The sequence below is a fragment of the Papaver somniferum genome, chromosome 5 (genome assembly GCF_003573695.1).
Source record: "Papaver somniferum cultivar HN1 chromosome 5, ASM357369v1, whole genome shotgun sequence".
Taxonomy (NCBI): domain Eukaryota; kingdom Viridiplantae; phylum Streptophyta; class Magnoliopsida; order Ranunculales; family Papaveraceae; genus Papaver; species Papaver somniferum.
The window spans coordinates 197,812,682-197,833,509 of NC_039362.1; the positions used below are offsets into that span (position 1 = coordinate 197,812,682).

Consider the following 20,828-nt stretch of genomic DNA (forward strand, 5'->3'; position numbering starts at 1 on the left):
TATAATAACTTTCAAATGAGTTATGAATTCATGGAATATGGTTCCAAATAACCAATTTATTTTTCCTTTTCCCCCATGCAATACAAGGATCAATAACTTGACTTCATTGTTTGTTTCTTTTACAGATTTGGGCCTTTTGTTAGTCATAACCCATCTGTTTTTCTCATTACAGAGGCCCAACAAATAGCAAAGCAACGGCCAAATTTCAAGAAATGTTAAAAGATAACAAGAAAAAATTTAAAATGTGCAACTTTAAGCTTTTGATAAGGTTTGGAAAATGTGAGCAGTAATCTCACTCTATGGCGGAGCCTGCCCATGCATGGTAAGGGTTCGCAATTACCCATCCGGGACAGTTGCATTCATGCCTTATTTGTCCACACCACAATGAGCATTTGCCAGCCCATGACAAGATTTCTAGCTCCTGATTTCACTTGCTTCTACTTTACTTTTCCACAAGGACTGTACATGTTTTATTAATTACCTAACTGGACTAAAATTTAAAGTTGGTTTCACAATGACGTGAAGTTGTTTTGACACACGTCATTTTAACTGGACTTATTTTCCTTTAAGGTATTTACAAGTTACTACCGAATACTGGCCTTTTCATTTTCTTAATTCATCTTTATATTATGGCCGTCCATTCTTAGTATACAATGAGGTGAGTGCACTTTCTACTGAGTAAACTCTACGATTCGTTCTTTACTTTAGGAAATGATCAGTACTAAAAGACTAGCCTCATCTCCAACTCAACCTGTAAATATCATCAGTGCACATTTTTGCAACATACATTACCAATTTTATTCAAAGAATAGCGCCATCCCTGGGCAGGTGTTCAGAAGCTTCTGTCATATTGCCTAATCCTGGTCAAATGAGTCACATATGCGGCCGAGTAGTGATGATGGGGATGTTATTCACCCTCGTCGCGGTACCTTGCTTTATCTTCTACAAAGATGCATATCCAATACAGTTTTCGCGTTTCTCGTGTCGTAATGATCTCAATGAAAATTCATCTCCCCTAGTAAGTCTTCTCTATGTATTTTTTTTTTTGTATTCAATTTACTGAATTACAAAAGTTTTAAAAAAATATATCAAGAGATTTTCAAGTACGTAGATATGAAGAGCAATACGCGTTTTTGCGTAAGTTTTTGTGAACATAAAAATAATGTTAAGGGAGTTAACTTTTGCAGAAAAATGAGCAAGTGAAATTGGAGAGAGTACTCAAGGCAGCATCGATGAAAGACAAAACAGTTATCTTAACAACATTGAATGAAGCATGGGCAGTTCCAAATTCAGTTTTTGATTTGTTTCTTGAGAGCTTTAAAATAGGAGACAACATCAAACATCTGTTGAGTCATTTGGTGATCATTGCAATGGATCAGAAGGCATATGAGCGTTGTTTAGAAGTGCATCCTCATTGCTATGCTTTGAATGTAGAAGGAGTTGATTTCACCAAGGAAGCATATTTTTTGAGCCCAGAATACTTGAAAATGGTCTGGAGTAAGATTGATTTTCAGAGAAGTGTTCTCGAAATGGGTTACAACTTCCTTTTCACGGTACGAGCATTGTAAACCTTACTTAACATAGATATTTACTTTTTACTTGTGAGGCTATTACAGTTGAATTTTAAACCAGTAGATAAATATTTATGTCGAATAATGAACAAGTTCCTTTTCCAATCTTCACATGCAGGATGCTGATATAATGTGGTTTCGAGAACCATTTACCCGGTTTTACGAGGACACCGATCTCCAAATATCTTGTGACAAATACATCTTGAATAACTCCTACGACTTGAACAACCAGCCAAATTCAGGTTTTAAATATGTGAAATCAAACAATAGAACAATACAGTTCTACAAATATTGGTATGAGTCAAGAACTAAATATCCTAATAAACATGACCAAGATGTACTCAAGGAAATCAAATTTGATCCATATGTAAAAGAAATTGCATTAAAGATTAGGTTTCTTAAAACACTTTACTTTGGTGGCTTATGTGAACCCAGTAAAGATATGAACCAAGTTTGCACAATGCATTCAAATTGTTGTTTTGGTCTGGAACCTAAAATCCATGACCTACGTCTCCTTCTTGATGATTGGAGAAACTACAAATCTTTATCACCAACTGATAAGAGTACATGGAATGCAAAATGGAGAGCACCACAAGATTGCAGGTAATAGCATAATTCATTTCAGTGATACTTTATTTGTTGCCAAACGTCCTTGCAATGCTTATATCTTTTCCTAAATTCATTGTCTCGTTTCCAGGAAGAAGTTTGATTTTGAACATTATAAACCAGTGGAACATGAAGGAAAGAAAGATTAACAATGACAACTTCTATTATCCCTTTTCGTGAACATATATAAGAAGTATACAGGTAAATTTATTTATTTAGTTTTTTCGGTTAGAATTGGATAGTCAGAAATTAGAATTACGTACTGACTTCAAATACAAACGTCAGTCACTTACTCGTATGTTATTGATTTTTTTTGCCCTACCTGACTGCTACAGGCCGATCGTAGGAAGTCATTTCTCACATTATTGGAGAGAGATTCAGCAACATATCAATTTTCCTTCACAGTTTATTTCTTTTAAGTTGATGTAATTTGTAAGGCTTGACCTTATTTTTTTTTGTAAAGAATTTTTTACTTCGGCAATAAATAAAGTGAGCCCACGAGATTAGATTGATACTGGACGAAATGGGAGTTGAATAACATAAAAAAAAAAAAAAAAGAAGCCTCTATGATTTTACAACCTCTCGACTAACAAGCAAACTTCTATACTTCATGCTTCTCAATCTTCTGTTGATGGGTTTCAATGGAATTTGGGTATTCTTCACAGAAGAAGACTCTATGATTCTGAAATTAATGAGCTAGCTAGGTTAATGCCGATGTTAGAGGCTATCTCTTTGGATCCTTCAACAGAGGACCAACTCATTTGGCTTGGTGATAAAAAAGGTTCATTTTCAGTCAAAGCTGCTTATGAGAAGGCTATTACTTCTGACAATTTGACCTCCTTTCCGAGAGCAAAAGTATGGTCTAACAATTGGCCCCAGAAGGTCAGTTTCTTTATATGGCAGGCTTGTCTTGGTCGTCTTCTAACTATGGATAATCTGCACAAGAGAAACTATGCTCTTGATCAACCTATTCTCTGCAAGCTTTGTCATGGTACTGCGGAAACAGCAGACCACATCTTTGTTAATTGTCAAGTGACTCGTAAAATTTGGGATTATTTCTTAAATTGTGCTAACAGTCTCTTCACTCTTCCTGACACAGTCCAAGGGTTGTTTAGCAGTTGGAAAAGTATACATGTCTCCGATAGAGGTAAGCATCTATGGAGAAGGCTACCAGCCGCCATTATATGGGGTATTTGGAAGGCAAGAAATGCAGTGGCCTTTTCTAATAAACTGTTTAGGGAGCAAGATGTTATTAGAGATATAAAGATTGATTGTTTCCACTGGGCCAAAGGGAAGTTCTGCTTCCATGGAATGGATACTACCATTATCTTCTCAAACTGGCTAAGTTTTTTCTTATAACTCTCTAGGTTGTTTTGTTTTGTTGGACTTTGTTGTCCATTTCTTTTGTTGTTTCTCGGTCTCTGACCTTTGGGATGTACTTGTATTCTTTTTTCTCCTCTCAATAAATTCTTTCTTTACTGAGCAAAAAAAAAAAAAAAAGCAAAACCTTTGTTATACACTTGTACCAACTTGTCACTTTTATTATCTCCGAATTTTCCTTTGTATGTTCATAGAATCATACACACAAATGTACAACAAGTTGATAAACCTTCTCATTTCCAAAACCATCTAACTGTTTGAGTTTTTAACTTATCATATAAAAATTCATGGACATAAATAGTGAACAGAAGACAAAACAGATTGGAAACGTACATGATGTCGATGAAGAAGAGTGGACCATAGCAAATGAAACATGGTCTAAACATCTACCATATGTAGTGGTTACCCATCTTGTGTATTAACTCGGTGGTTTGGGTCGGGGACACCTTTTTCAATCAAAACACATTCCTGTGTTTTTGTTTTCTCCAATGTCTCAGGCACCACATTCATCAACCTGGGAATACAAAAATGCATTTCAAATAAGCCAAAAGCCATAACATGATATGTCATGTAAGGAAATGTGGCCATTTATAGTTCAATCAAGTACTTATTCCATGACATGAATAAATCATCTCTAAAACTATCAATGCATGAACGATTAAGAGATTGGTTCAAAATGAATGACAAAACCAAATACAGTTGCTCAATAGTCAAAATCCACAAAATTGCTAGGGCAGCGGGATGTACCAAATCTATATAAAACAAAATTATCACAACCACTTGATTTTTACTGGATTGGTACACCCCTGACCCTTGTAGCAATCATGTTTGCTTTTCTTCTTTGCTATCGCTCATGGAGGATTAAATGAGGGATAAAAGTAACTTAAATTTTGGAAATTTAAAAAGGAAAACGAATTCAATGTGTTTCCTATCATTTTCGACGTACTGTCCTTGATGCCAGCACTACAAAAAAGAAGGTCTCATGGGACGGTTAAAAAACGTCTCAAGAGGACAAAAAACCGTCCCAAGAGGTATTAGGGACGGTTTATGTACCGTCCCCTGTTCCACCATCACTAATACTATTTGGCCATATTTTTTTTTTGGACGGACATATTTTAACCTTGATTTAAATATTCTATGACTATTAGGGACGGTCAGGCCATCACCGTCCCAAATATCCTTCTTTAGGGACGGTTTTTTCAAAACAGCCGTCCCTAGAAACTACTTGTTTTGTAGTGCAGGAAGAAAATTAATTGTTGAATGTCATCAAGATGACAAGCAGATGCGTTTGAAAAGTATACAGATTGCTAAGTCCACATACGCTATTAAGAAACGTCACTATTAACCTCAAAAAGACTGATGATTTTATACGGGAGCATTAATTACCTTCCGACGGCATTATATGCGTAATTCAATGGCAAATCCATCATCGCCAGGGACAGATAAATTGCTATACAAATACTAGCAAGTTTTATGCCGGACCCTAAAAAGAAATAAGGCTTAATCTAGTAATTGCAGAGAATTAAAGCCTTAGAAATAATAGGAAAAACATCGAGAACACCTACCACACGGTTTTTTATTCCCCCGGGATGGGGAATCATAAACCTACCAACTACATGTGACCTACCTTTTTATTATTCTTAATTTATCTATAAGAATCTTTCTCAAGAGTAAAAAACTTTACAACCTAAAAAGACTAGCGTCATCTCCAAACTGAATCTGTAAATCTCATCAGCACAAAATTTTGCAATACATTACCAATTGTAAAAGAAGAACACCATCATCATCCATGGGCAGGTCTTCAGAAACCGCTGTCATATTGCCTAATCCTGTTCGTATGAATCACATATGCGGCCAAGTTGTGACGCTGGGATGTTATTCACTCTCGTCGTGGTATCTTGCTTTGTTTTCTACAAAGATGCATATCCATTGGAGTTTCCGCGTTTCTCACCCCCATTGGTAAGTTTTCTATAATATCGAGAGATTTTTAATATGTAACTATGTAGAGCATTACGCTTTTTCCTTTTACTTGGCTAGAATAAGGATAGTACATGAGTAAATTTTAGTGAACAAAATAAAAATGACGGAGACTATTAACTTTTGCAGAAAAATGAGCAAGTGAAATTGGAGAGAGTACTCAAGGCAGCATCGATGAAAGACAAAACAGTTATCTTAACAACATTGAATGAAGCATGGGCAGTTCCAAATTCAGTTTTTGATTTGTTTCTTGAGAGCTTTAAAATAGGAGACAACATCAAACATCTGTTGAGTCATTTGGTGATCATTGCAATGGATCAGAAGGCATATGAGCGTTGTTTAGAAGTGCATCCTCATTGCTATGCTTTGAATGTAGAAGGAGTTGATTTCACCAAGGAAGCATATTTTTTGAGCCCAGAATACTTGAAAATGGTCTGGAGTAAGATTGATTTTCAGAGAAGTGTTCTCGAAATGGGTTACAACTTCCTTTTCACGGTACGAGCATTGTAAACCTTACTTAACATAGATATTTACTTTTTACTTGTGAGGCTATTACAGTTGAATTTTAAACCAGTAGATGATAATATTTTACGGTTATCTGTTCGATCTTCATATGCAGGATGCTGACATAATGTGGTTTCGAGAACCATTTGCCCGTTTTTATGAGGATACCGATCTTCAAATATCTTGTGATAAATATCTCATGAATTACTCTTATGACTTGAACAACCAGCCAAATTCAGGCTTTAAATATGTGAAATCAAACAATAGAACAGTACAGTTTACAAATATTGGTATGAGTCAAGAACTAGATATCCTAATCAACATGACCAAGATGTACTCGGGCAAATCAAATTTGATCCATATGTAAAAGAAATTGCATTGAGGATTAGGTTTCTTAAAACACTTTATTTTGGTGGGTTATGTGAACCAAGTAAAGATATGAACCAAGTTTGCACAATGCATGCAAATTGTTGTTTTGGTCTGGAACCGAAAATTCATGACCAGCGCCTCCTGCTTGATGATTGGAGAAACTACAAATCTTTATCGCCAGGCTATAAGAGATCATGGAAGACAACATGGAAGGCACCACAAGATTGCAGGTAATAGCTTCATTTCAGACATCCATATGATATTTCAATTGTCAGACTTTCCCGCAATGCTTATATCTTTTCCAAATTCATTGTTTCGTTTTCAGGAAGAAGTTTGATTTTGAACATTATAAAGCGATGGAACTTGAAGGAAACAAAGATTAACAATCGGAACTTGAATTCTCACTTTGGTGAGCAAATATAAATAATATATCGGTAAACGCATATTCTTTATTTTGTGTTTGTTTAATGGATAATTAATCAGATATAAGAACTACATGACCTCAGGTACACAACACTACACCAAATCAAGGATTTCCTTATTGAAAAAAAGCATTACAAAAAAATAGAAGCTAATTTCCCTTACTAAAATAAATGGTTATCGATAGGGAGTAATATAATGTGTGAGAATTTTGCATCACTCTTTTAATCCATTAGGAAAATTAAATAGACTAACACTTTAAGTTCATTACAATATTTATCCTAACTATTTATATTTTACTCTTCATATTTACTTTGTAATGCAAATATTATGTTACAACCGTTGCTAACTCTTTCTATTACTATTAAAATGACCAATAGAAAAATGACATGTGTTTTTTGGTTCTAGAAGTTTGTAACATTATTTCTGTTAGAAAATTTGTTAGGTCTGATACCTAACAAATGGCACTTTTCCGGCCTGACAGTTTCCGGTCGCCGGAACTGACGACGGCTTCCGGTAGCCGGGACTGACAATATTCAGTACCCATAAAATTACTTTTTAAGCTTCAATTTAAAGAATTGAACACTGGATATATAAAATATATATATTAAGAACCATAATGATTATATACAAGGAGCAGTAGTTACCCAATTACATTACAAATTACAGACTGAAAATTAGATAGGTACTAAAGAAGTTTTCACTTCACAAAAAGTGTGCTCCTCCAAGCAGGATATGTTTTCACTGCACAAAAAGTAGTTATTGAAGCTTTCATTCATGGGCAAACTCCATAAACTGTTTCCACTTCACAAAAAGTAGTTACTCAAGAAGTTTTCATTCATGGGTAGAATCCACAAACTCGATACGAGACACGGGCCAAATTACTGATTCATTTGCAACATACTCTTTCAAATAAAAGCGATCACCTTGAGGACTGTCAGGTACAGCACAGTTACCATCCTCGATGGTTTCAAGACATACCTTTCTCTCTTTTGGTTGCACTAAGAGTCCCTCACAATGTTCTCCATCTATGCCATACACAACATAACCTGTGGCAACAATTTCCCTTTTTCTGTTGTAAAGGCGCACAAATTGATTTCCATTAGGATCTTCTACACCACCAACAGCTGGGTTTGTGCTGGCAGAATGTTGGTTTTGTTGTTGTTTTGCCATAACTTGCAGCACAACCTATAACAACAGAGAAAACAGTTAATTGCTTGGATAATGACAGCTACAGATATGCAATCATAACTCAAAAAGAACACAATTTTTTACAAGGCAGTGAATCCCCTAAATAAGAAAGCACCCCCCCTCTCCTTTAATACTTAAATACGTGCAAGAGTATAAGAGGAAACTTGCATACAGATTTTTTATTAAGTGTTTCAAAAATAAGCCTAATTTTTGTGCCCTGGCTCTATTGCTCTAGTGAATGCCAAACAAAAACAGAACTTGTAAATGCTCACATTAGTAATTAGTTCAGTATGCTTTGGCAGTAGAGCCTCAACCATATGATCAGTCCTTGGCGCAGTAATTGTGGGGTTTGTGTTTGCATTCATAACCGCGGTCGCAACACTTGCGTATAAGGCTTGCTTCTTCGAGACAAGTGGAGAATAACCCAACAAACCAGCGCTGCATTTGTCAGGTCCAAAGACTTCAGCAATCTCATCATTCTCAAAGTCTAAAGCGGATACCAATCCTGCATCAATTAGCTCCTTCCTCCTAGCTCTAGCAGCCTTTACTTGCTCCTATTAACATACATTGAACAACGTGTGTTAATTTCAGAGTAAATAGGTAAACTACGAGCTTCATTCAACATGACCAACTATACTCACATATTTCTCAACAGCCGAAGGATTTACTTTTCCATCTTTCCCAACATGGCCATCCATCCAAGCAAGCCCTCGTGCAGCCTCAGCTACCAAACCTTCCTTTACATCCTGTACATACATTATATGGATAAGTATAAACAATTAACATTAAACTAGTGTCAAAGTGCAATATGATGTACTTACGAGCTTGTGGATTTTATTTGCATATGAATCTCGACCACATGTGTGATGTATGGTCCTCTTCTTTTGATTTTCTGAATATTTGGCATGTTTTTCCTTAATACCAGGTATGCTCTCATTCTCGACAAAAATTTTCCAACAATCCGAGTCAAAATCAACAGGACGTACATCTAACTTCTCTTGCATAGTGACCTTGCCTAGGAGAGGACCAGTTCTTAGATCATGTTTATATGTCCTGAACTTCTGTGGAAGAGACCCCATAACAATCATCTTGGCTAAATGGTTTGGCACATTGAACTCGAATTCTTGCTGAAATAAACAAGTTTCAAGTCAAAAATCAACAAGATTCATCAAGCCATTCATTCATAAAACCATGATAGAAGAAAAAGAAAGAAACTATAGATTACATACCAACAACTTAAACCACACATCTTCTTTGAAGTTATCCGGAACCTGCCTCCAATCCACATATTTGACTGGACAGTAGGCACGGACAAGTTTGCCAGCCCGAGTAGCTAATTTGTCTGCATTATCACCTACAGGTCTCCCATACAAATTAACCGTTACCATCAACTTTGACTTAGAAACAACATTAGTTTCAGTCGCTGAAGAAGAATAAGCAGGATCACTAGTTTGTGGTGAAGAAACAGTTGAATGCACACTATTATAGGCTTCAATAGTATCCATCTGCATTCAACACAGAGAAAAACTATAAGAACATTAAATCGTAGACTTTATCAGTACTAGAAAATATAAGTAAATGAAGGAGAATAAACAGAACATTGAAACCTAAACACAAGCATATCCGTAACAAGAACCCAAAATAAACAGAATCACAAAACCAAATTTCCTCAAACACTACCACTAAACATAATAGACCCATAGGTTCACAAAATTAACTCAATTCATGTAAAGAAGAAACAGAAAAACCAACCAATGTTGCATAAGAAAAGGAAAACAAACTTCAAATATCACTAAAAACTGTAATAGAAATAGAAATAGAGAAAAAACTGTAATAGAAATAGAGAAAAAACAGTAAAAATGTGGGTATTGACAGAAATCCAAAAACAATAAATCCAAAGATTCAATATGGAATGTGGGTATTGACTGAGATGTCCTCAGTTGTGAGCTTTGAGTAGCGATATTAGTTGATAAATGATAATTCCCCTGAAATATGTAAAGGATTCTCCAAATCTGTTCAGACCGTCACCATACAAACCAATAACTTCTACTCATGCATCAAGAAAGTCAGCAAGTGTTTGGATACTCACAATCTGCTCAACATTTATAGCTTCCAAGAGCTCAAATAGAGAAAGCAACTAATATTCAACATTCATTTATAAACAAGAAGCATTGTGTACCGTAGTATAAGCAATTAGAGTGTGAAGATGGAAAACAAGAAAGGGTTGTGTATGGTGAAGGAACTCACCGAAAACTCAGCCTCCCTCCCTAATGAATCTCCAAAAAACTGTAATAGAAATAGAGAAAAAACAGTAAAAATGTGGGTATTGACAAAAAACAAATAAATCCTAAAATCTTAGTAACAGAACCCAAATCCATTCAAATAAACTGAAACCCTAACATCTAATAGCAAAACCCAAAACCCAAAACTCAAACAAACTGAAACTGAAATTGAAATTGAAATTAATATAAAACTGAAACTCAAATTGAAATTGAGAATATGAAAAATCTTATTATCATGAAATTGATAAAACTAAACTGAAACCCTAATATCAAATCTTCATAGCAGAAATTGATGATGTGAAACATAAACAAAAAGAAGGTTTTCATGATATTACCTTAGAGAGCAGCGATTGTGAGATTGATTTGAAATATACAGGCTTAGGAACCCTAAGTTTCTTGGAAAAAATGGATCAAGTCTAGAGACCGGATTATATAGAAAAGAGAAAAGAAGGGGGGAACTAAAACTAAGATTTGAAATCATTCTAAAATTTCAGAGTGATTTGGCGGAAAATCTTGGTGGGAAACGAAATTTTGGGGATTTTTGGAGCGGGAGAAGAGAGAATGGGGGAAATTTTGGGATTTCTGTGTTTCTCGAACTTTCGGTTTTGGCTAATGAAAAGAGATGTGGTAAAACAAAGAGCCACGTTATCTATTTGATTACCATTAATTTTACTTCCTTTAATCAATGGTCAATAATCCTCTATCTTCCCTCATACGGATCCAATATGGAATGGAGAGATTACCATTCATTTTACTTCCCTTAATCAATGGTCAATAATCCTCTAACTTCCCTCATACGGATCCAATATGGAATGGAGGGCTAAAGATCATTTTACTTCCCTTAATCAATGGTCATTAATCAGTTAGAAACTTCCGATATTTCGTTGGATAATAACACTAAGTGCACAAAATCAGAAGATTTCGAGTCACTAATCAGTTTCTGAGACAGGAATCCGATTTTTTTTGAAACTTCGGATATTTCGTTGGATAATAACCTTAAGTGCACAAAATCGGAAGATTTCGAATCACTAATCAGTTTCTGAGACACGAATCCGATTTTGTTAGAAACTTCAGATATTTCGTTGGATAATAACACTAAGTGCACAAAATCGGAAGATCTCGAGTCATTAATCAGTTTCTGAGACACGGATCCGATTTTGTTAGAAACTTCTGATATTTCGTTGGATAATAACACTAAGTGCACAAAATCAGAAGATCTCGAGTCATTAATCAGTTTCTGAGACAGGAATCCGATTTTGTTAGAAACTTCTGATATTTCGTTGGATAATAACACTAAGTGCACAAAATCAGAAGATCTCGAGTCATTAATCAGTTTCTGAGACAGGAATCCGATTTCGTTAGAAACTTCGATATTTCGTTGGATAATAACACTAAGTGCACAAAATCAGAAGATCTCGAGTCATTAATCAGTTTCTGAGACAGGAATCCGATTTCGTTAGAAACTTCGGATATTTCGTTGGATAATAACACTAAGTGCACAAAATCAGAAGATCTCGAGTCATTAATCAGTTTCTGAGACAGGAATCCGATTTCGTTAGAAACTTCGATATTTCGTTGGATAATAACACTAAGTGCACAAAATCAGAAGATCTCGAGTCATTAATCAGTTTCTGAGACAGGAATCCGATTTCGTTAGAAACTTCGGATATTTCGTTGGATAATAACACTAAGTGCACAAAATCAGAAGATCTCGAGTCATTAATCAGTTTCTGAGACAGGAATCCGATTTTCTTAGAAACTTCGATATTTCGTTGGATAATAACATAAGTGCACAAAATCGGAAGATTTCGAATCACTAATCAGTTTCTGAGACACGAATCTGATTTTCTTAGAAACTTCAGATATTTCGTTGGATAATAACACTAAGTGCACAAAATCGGAAGATCTCGAGTCATTAATCAGTTTCTGAGACACGGATCCGATTTTTGTTAGAAACTTCTGATATTTCGTTGGATAATAACACTAAGTGCACAAAATCAGAAGATCTCGAGTCATTAATCAGTTTCTGAGACAGGAATCCGATTTCGTTAGAAACTTCGTATATTTCGTTGGATAATAACACTAAGTGCACAAAATCAGAAGATCTCGAGTCATTAATCAGTTTCTGAGACAGGAATCCGATTTTCTTAGAATTGAAGATCTCGAGTCATTAGTCTTATTTCTGTTCAGGAATCCATTTGTAAAACAAGATGTGAGGAAATTGAAGTAATTGTACAAAATCGGAAGATTTCGAGTCATTATTCAGTTTCTGAGCCAGAATCTGATTATTCAGTTCACCCGAATGAGAATTCCATCTTCAAATCGAGTACTCATTGAACCTGAGTTTCTGAGACAGATCCGTTTTTGTTGAAGGCGGCAAAGTTGCCACATTTCTTACTTTACACCATATTATAAACATGATAAATCATAAAGTCCTAACTTTTCAAAATTTCATCAAAATATAATAAATTAATTCCATTAATCAAATATTGGGTTACCTTTCCACAAAATTTATTTACTGAACTCTGTTTGAAGCTCGTTAAACAAAAATCTGTCCTCAAAATGATTTTACAGAAGTCTTTTGGTTACAGTTGGTCAATCCAAAGGTTACCTGTTCGATGCAATTACACAGTGGCTATTCTCGTCTTCTTGGCACCATTCTTGGCCTCTTGGCACCATAAACATTAAGCAAACAAGCCAAATGGGGTTCATCGACAAGAACATTTTTAAAGCTGCCGGGACTAGGCTTCTCAAGATCGTCTACCTTTATCGTTAACCCCATTGGTGAAGGAATAACAACCCACTGATCAGAGCTTTTCAAATCTTTGGAGTAAAAAACCTGGCTTGCCTCTTCCACTAGAATTGCTGGTTCGTCATATATTTTACTGGAACTCTCATACTGTTCAACTTTACCAAAACCAAATTAGAATCTGGACAAATTTTGATTCCACTGCCTACCTTCACCCAGTCACAGTAGAACACAGTCTCATGAAAAGTGGTATAGTCCAATTCTAGGATTTGTTTAATCAGTCCATACCACTTTGATAGGTGAGTTTCAGGAGATGCATCACCTTTGTTCCTCCTAAACGTGGTGTATGCCTCTACGCAGACCCCCTATCTTGGGTCTCATGGTCTTCTTCATAAGACCTAGGAGAAAACACAAAACCATTTACACGATATTTTATACTCTGTCGCTCCTCCAACAGGACCTTGTGCCAATCTCCACAAAACCGAATCTGTTTTTTTCTCTTGCACTAGCTATACAAAATGAAAATAACAAAAGTCAACCAAGGCTTAGATTGAAACTAAGGCTTCCATTGGAGAGAAACTAAGGTGTCCACATCTGTATAATCTAAACAAGATACATAGAAGCCATACCTTTTCAACCAACCATGGAATGAACTTTGTTTGTGTTTCTACCTCATCGACAGTGACCTCCTTACCAGTAGAATATAAGATGGGTAAGGGGTGTCACAAAACTCCCTACAAGTAACATAAACCATATCAATATTCAAGCAACATTTTGTTTACTTCTCGTTAGTGAATTTGAAAAAAAATATACAGTGCAGCAAAAACATACCTATAATAGGCGTCAAGACCTGGAGGGTTTAATCGAAAGAGTACCCACCTACGTATTTGTACAAATTGTACGTTGGTTAGGGTCACTTCCTTATCTTAACTTTAAGCATAGGACCTACGTCACTGAACTCCGAATTGGTCTTAAAAAGGCTTCCCAAGTAGCTTTGTGATTTCCAGCGCTTGCATTTGGCATGCACTCCATCGCACCTGTAACAGACTCTTGTAAAAGACGGGACACTGAAATAGACCCTTCAATGTATCTTTTGTTATTTGGTATGTTTTTGCAGTCCTTCATTGCCCTGTTTCAGTTGCACATGTATATATCGCAAAATAAAAGATTAGGTATATACCTAATAACCAATACCACATGACTAAATGAACAATTCACCTTTCAAAAGGATACATCCACCGAAACCTGACGGGTCCACAAATCAAAGCCTCGTCTGCCAAATGAACCATATTGTGGACACTTATATCAAAAAAGGAAGCTGGAAAGTACTTCTCAAGCATACACATTGCCTCTGCAACCATGAATCGAGCCTTTTCGAGATCACTTTTACACAAGATTTTAGAACACAAAATTCTGAAATACAAATGATTTGGTGAAGTGCTGTTCGCAACTCTTTGTGGCGAGGAAAAGCATGTTGAAGTAGAACTGGCAGCAAATACATCATAATGACATGATAATCGTGGGATTTCAAGCTACTGATACTCAGAGTTTTCATATTCACATTGTTACTAATGTTCGACGAGAAACCAGTAGGAAGTTTTAGATCTTTAAGAATCTTGCAGAAATCAGACTTTTCTTCTTTGCTCAGAACAAACACCGGTGTTGGTTTTACATCAGCTCCAGTAATACGATTTTGTGTAGTCCACTGTCCACAATGGAGACCTAGTTTCTTTAACTCTTCCCGTGCATTCCATGAATTCATAGACTTATTATTATAATCGAAGATTGTCTCCATTATGTGATCCATAACATTTTTTTCGGTGTGCATTACATCAACACAATGCCGTAAATAGAGCATACGATAGACTTCAAGATCCCACCAAATACACTTCTTGTAGAATGCACCAGTGATTTGATTATCTTCAACGTTGTCATTATCAGGATCGTATCTCTTTCTCTTTGCTGTTTTTCTCTTTACTAACTTACCAGGTGTAATCCACAAGAGATAATTTTTCTAATGACTCCTCTCCAGTCAGTCGCTTTGGAGCAAAGTTAAACTCATCTTTACTTAGACCCAAGTGCCCACCCTTTTTTCTAAATGGATGGCCAGCCTTAAGGAATATCCTATAATTAGGATAGACCTCCTTATTACCATAAGGCAAATGAACACTTCTTGTCTTGTCGGCACAACAAACACAAGCAAAATAACCATGAGTAGTACATCCGGACAAAACACCTTGTGCTGGCAAGTCATGAATCCCCCACATTAGGCAAGCTCTAAGTAGAAAGTATTCCTTCCGGTGGGCATCATAAACTTTCATTCCATTCTCCCAAAAGTCATTCAGTTCATCTACTAGTGGTGGTAGAAACACATCTATGTCTTGTCCCGGCGACTTTCTCCCTGGGATCAACAACGACATTATTTGAAACTCAGATTTCATGCACAATGAAGGTGGTAGATTATACATCACCAATATCACAGGCCAACAACTCCAGCTTAAATTCTGCGTACCATAAGGATTGAACCCATCAGTTGCAATTCCAAACCACACATTTCTGCCCTCCTTTGCAAACTCTGGAAATTTCTTTTTCACTAAAGCCCACTGATGTGAATCTATCGGATGACGCATGTACTCACTAGAAACTTCAGCTCGATCATGCCATGTCATTGCTTCAGATATCCAAGGTGTACCATAATATCTCTTAAGTCTTTCTCCAACGGGAAAGTGTCTCAGCACCAGCGAAGGTTCCTTTGTCTTCTTTGGCCCAAATTTCCCTTGTTTGACCTTAAATCTTGGTTCTTTACATTGCGGACAGCTTGTTGCATCTTCATGCTCCTTATAGTACAAAATACAATGATTTGGGCACGCATGAATAGCCTTACATTTCATACCCAGACCCAACATAATCGACTTCATTTCCGTATATCTACTGGGCATCGTGTTTTCTTTTGGTAACCACCCTTTTATCATTTCCAACAATTTGGTCACACAATTACCTGATATTCCAAACTGTTTCTTTAAATTCTGCAGCTCCACGATCGCCGATAGTGTACTAACATTGCCTTCACAAGTAGGATACAATTTCTGTTCAGCCAATTCTTTGTACTTTTCGTGTCTCTTTTGCGCATCTGGTTCAAACTCGAATGGTTCCTCATTATCATCCTGTGTCCCATTCGCATCATCGATAAAAACACCACCACCATTACTTCGATGAACTTCAAATGCAGCATCAATAAAAGGAGTCAAATCTGGAAATACATCTTCTCTAACTTGCTCATTAGACACACTCTCTACTGGACGACTCATTACATTATTAACCGGCTGCTTCTCACCATGAAAGACCCAAGTGATATACGACTTGTCGATACCATACTCGTACAAATGCTGTTGCACTTCCTTAATATCGAGACGACCCCCATTTAGACATCTAGAACATGGGCAAGGACAAAGGGTTTTCCAAGGACCATATGTAGATGCATATTTAATGAAATTTTTTACCCCATCTCTGTATACTTGACCAAACCTATCATTCTCAAACATCCAAGACTTATCCAATTCTCTCCGCATTCTGAAAATCAAGATTAACCACGTTAGCCAGGTCCCCAAATCTTATTTTACTGCACCAAATTCATCTAATAACGAAAAAGGAACGAATAAGAAACACAAAAGAATTTTACAGAACATGACAAAGAACATTAAGAGCAGTAAGTAACTCTATAAAAATTCATGAATTATCGCTAGATGATAGTAAGTTATCCACTGCGATACACGAATACCAATGGCAGCAGTAAGTGACAAAATGTATTTACTGAACTCTGTTTGAATGCATAAACTGGTTACATTTTTTGTTACAGTTGGTTCAATTAACAAAACTCAAAACTAGCTAGTAGAAGGTGCAGTTGGCATGGACTTGCAATCATCATTACCAGCAGCTTTATCTTTCCTATAACTTCCTACAAATAAAAAATAACATCTCTGGGATTGAGAACATTCAAAAATTTGTATGAACTTCAGTAACTAGGAAAGTAGAACAACCGATAATTAGTACGAAGTCTAGTAACTAGGGACCCAAAGAATACTTCCAGTAACAACACCAAAGAGAAAAGAAAAACTAAGTTAAAAGGATTCCGGCATTACACAACTACTGTTGTACATATGCTAATGCCTGCCTACCCAAGTGATAAAAATAAATGACGGACATCACATCAAACCTTGTGAGTTTTCTAGCAAGTGAAATCTCAACTGCTCACCTTCCCTTGGGGTTTTAACCCTTAGCGGAACCAATGAAGAATCGTATCTTATGCAAGCACGTCCTGGTCACAGAGGTTTCAAACAATTTCAGGGAATAACTTCATCAGCCTGGCACACATAAATTTGTTTCAAAATTTATCATTCATTTTACAAAACCATGCATCATTCATTCCAAGTACGAACATCATTCATAAATATTCTGGAATCTAGAACATTCAAAAATTAGTACGAAGTTCGGTAACTATGAACTCGAAGATAACTGCCAGTAACAACACCAGAGAGAAATGAAAAAAGAGTTGATGCTTTCCTGCACAAAAGGATTCCACCATTACACAGGTACTGTTGTACATATGTTAATGCTTTCATGCACAAGTGATAAATATAAGTGAACAAAAAATGTGATGAACAATCCTTACCATCCAAACGAATATTAAGAAGTGTTTTTATTTTAGGCAAATGTCAAGTCCAAGAGTTAAAAATTGTCGCAAGGTGAACAGAAGTGGATTGGTATAAATAAATTTACTAGTTTAAATGCAGAAAATGAAATACGGGCTGGTATTATCCTTTTCTTATGCTCTGTCTCCAAATATCAGTAACCACTTCGACTTGTATCGACATCGCCTTTGTGGCCAGCGTCAGAACAGCAGAAGTTAGAAAACTAGGATAATCTCCTAACCGGCTGAAACTATTTTTCTACAGGCATATTCAACTAAAATATATGCACACTTATTAGCTAGTCTATCCGTGAACAGACAACTCCAATTATCAGAAAACTTATTAGCTAGTCGATTCATATGATGCTAAGAGAGAACTTTTCCAAGAATCTTCTAACATTTATGGCACATTGTATTGGGTAAATTATAATTACAAGTAATGGTTTAATGGGACACTAACAACATTCTTTGTGTATACCCTAGTCATCTAAATTATCCACCTGAAACGGTTGTGCTTCAATATTTTTTTCGTTCTAGTTAAAACTAGCTTTTACCCCTCAGTAACCATTGCAAGATCAACTCAAATCTTCCAAATAGCTTAAGAATCACGATTTCAGCAACTTTCTCTAACATAAATCCTGATGTATTACTAAACTAAAAATTCATCATTTGCCTGAGCATCTCAATTTGAGTGAAGCCGTCAAAAGAGAAGATTTCTGTAAGGAATCACATCCAGGGACAGCATAAGGACAGCATAAGAAACACTTAGCTCACTTGTTGAGGAATTAGAAGGATCATAACTCCTATCCATCTCAAGTTCCAATTTGCAGGGAAAATTTAAAATAAGAATTCGGTAATAATTCATTCAATAGTTTCAAAAGAGACAGAAAATTAACATGATAGCAATCTAAACAGATTAAAGGTTAATAAAAAGATCTGTTATGATAACCATTAACACTAACAAAAGTTAAGAGAGTGAGATAGTTTGTTTTCAAACATTAATCTATCCAAGCAATCACAGTTTTGAGCGGATCCTAAGAAAAACTACCATAGAACAATAGATGGAATCAAGCCCACATTATAAAAGGACCTAATTTACTCATATTTCAACATGCACTAAACCAATTTCAAAGTAATCAAAAACCCCATATCTCAAACGAAAGCAGAAAATAAATTGAGATACATACCGCAATTTAGGTTAGAGAGTTTTAGTATGTCACCAGAGCTACGATCGAAAGAAGAAGGAGAAGAAATCGAACCTTTCAATTGCCCCTGGTCGTAGAGATAACACAAAATCAATGGTAAAACGGATTAGATCAATAAGGGAATCGAAACCATAGGGAAAATTGATCGATATTGAGTCTGTTTCTTTCAATTAACGGAGACTATTAACTTTTGCAGAAAAATGAGCAAGTGAAATTGGAGAGAGTACTCAAGGTAGCATCGATGAAAGACAAAACAGTTATCTTAACAACATTGAATGAAGCATGGGCAGTTCCAAATTCAGTTTTTGATTTGTTTCTTGAGAGCTTTAAAATAGGAGACAACATCAAACATCTGTTGAGTCATTTGGTGATCATTGCAATGGATCAGAAGGCATATGAGCGTTGTTTAGAAGTGCATCCTCATTGCTATGCTTTGAATGTAGAAGGAGTTGATTTCACCAAGGAAGCATATTTTTTGAGCCCAGAATACTTGAAAATGGTCTGGAGTAAGATTGATTTTCAGAGAAGTGTTCTCGAAATGGGTTACAACTTCCTTTTCACGGTACGAGCATTGTAAACCTTACTTAACATAGATATTTACTTTTTACTTGTGAGGCTATTACAGTTGAATTTTAAACCAGTAGATGATAATATTTTACGGTTATCTGTTCAATCTTCATATGCAGGATGCTGACATAATGTGGTTTCGAGAACCATTTGCCCGTTTTTATGAGGATACCGATCTTCAAATATCTTGTGATAAATATCTCATGAATTACTCTTATGACTTGAACAACCAGCCAAATTCAGGCTTTAAATATGTGAAATCAAACAATAGAACAGTACAGTTTACAAATATTGGTATGAGTCAAGAACTAGATATCCTAATCAACATGACCAAGATGTACTCGGGCAAATCAAATTTGATCCATATGTAAAAGAAATTGCATTGAGGATTAGGTTTCTTAAAACACTTTATTTTGGTGGGTTATGTGAACCAAGTAAAGATATGAACCAAGTTTGCACAATGCATGCAAATTGTTGTTTTGGTCTGGAACCGAAAATTCATGACCAGCGCCTCCTGCTTGATGATTGGAGAAACTACAAATCTTTATCGCCAGGCTATAAGAGATCATGGAAGACAACATGGAAGGCACCACAAGATTGCAGGTAATAGCTTCATTTCAGACATCCATATGATATTTCAATTGTCAGACTTTCCCGCAATGCTTATATCTTTTCCAAATTCATTGTTTCGTTTTCAGGAAGAAGTTTGATTTTGAACATTATAAAGCGATGGAACTTGAAGGAAACAAAGATTAACAATCGGAACTTGAATTCTCACTTTGGTGAGCAAATATAAATAATATATCGGTAAACTCATATTCTTTATTTTGTGTTTGTTTGATGGATAATTAATCAGATATAAGAACTACATGACCTCAGGTACACAAGTCAATCACTTCCTCATATCTTACTGTGTTTTTTTTCCTGTCCGACTAGTGCAGGTCTATTGTTGTAAGAGGGCATTTCTCACTCTATTGAAGGGAGGTTCGGCAACATATATTATTAAGTTACCTTCATTATTTATTTATTTTAAGTTGATGTAATTTGGAAGGCTTGAGCTTGTTATCTGTAGAGAACTTTTTATGTCATGAATAAATAAAGGGTGCCCACAATATTAGATTGATATAGAATGAAATGGGATTCTAATAACATACACAAAAAAAGAAAAGAAAAAGAATACCTTGGTTATAGCAAATTTTGTCACTTTTTTTTAGTAATTTGGCTTTGTATGTACATAGAATCATAGACACGCAAACGTTCAAAAATTTGTCTTTAATATCTATAAAAAATTCATAGACATAAGTTGTTTGTACAAAGTTA

The 20,828-nt window shown here is 35.8% G+C and overlaps 1 protein-coding gene and 2 pseudogenes across 1 annotated transcript; all 3 read left to right on the top strand.

The window, feature by feature from the left end:
- Nucleotides 1-641: 641 nt before the first annotated feature.
- On the top strand, nt 642-2,689 carry LOC113278442 (uncharacterized protein At4g15970-like). Its single transcript, XM_026527273.1, has 5 exons — nt 642-1,018; nt 1,188-1,553; nt 1,690-2,174; nt 2,269-2,378; nt 2,513-2,689. The coding sequence occupies exons 1-4, from the start codon at nt 869-871 to the stop codon at nt 2,324-2,326; spliced, it is 1,059 nt and encodes a 352-aa protein (XP_026383058.1). The 5' UTR covers nt 642-868; the 3' UTR covers nt 2,327-2,378; nt 2,513-2,689.
- A 2,716-nt stretch (nt 2,690-5,405) lies between these two features.
- LOC113280522 lies at nt 5,406-6,790 on the top strand (annotated as a pseudogene).
- Nucleotides 6,791-17,758: 10,968 nt separating this feature from the next.
- LOC113280523 lies at nt 17,759-20,264 on the top strand (annotated as a pseudogene).
- Nucleotides 20,265-20,828: the final 564 nt, after the last annotated feature.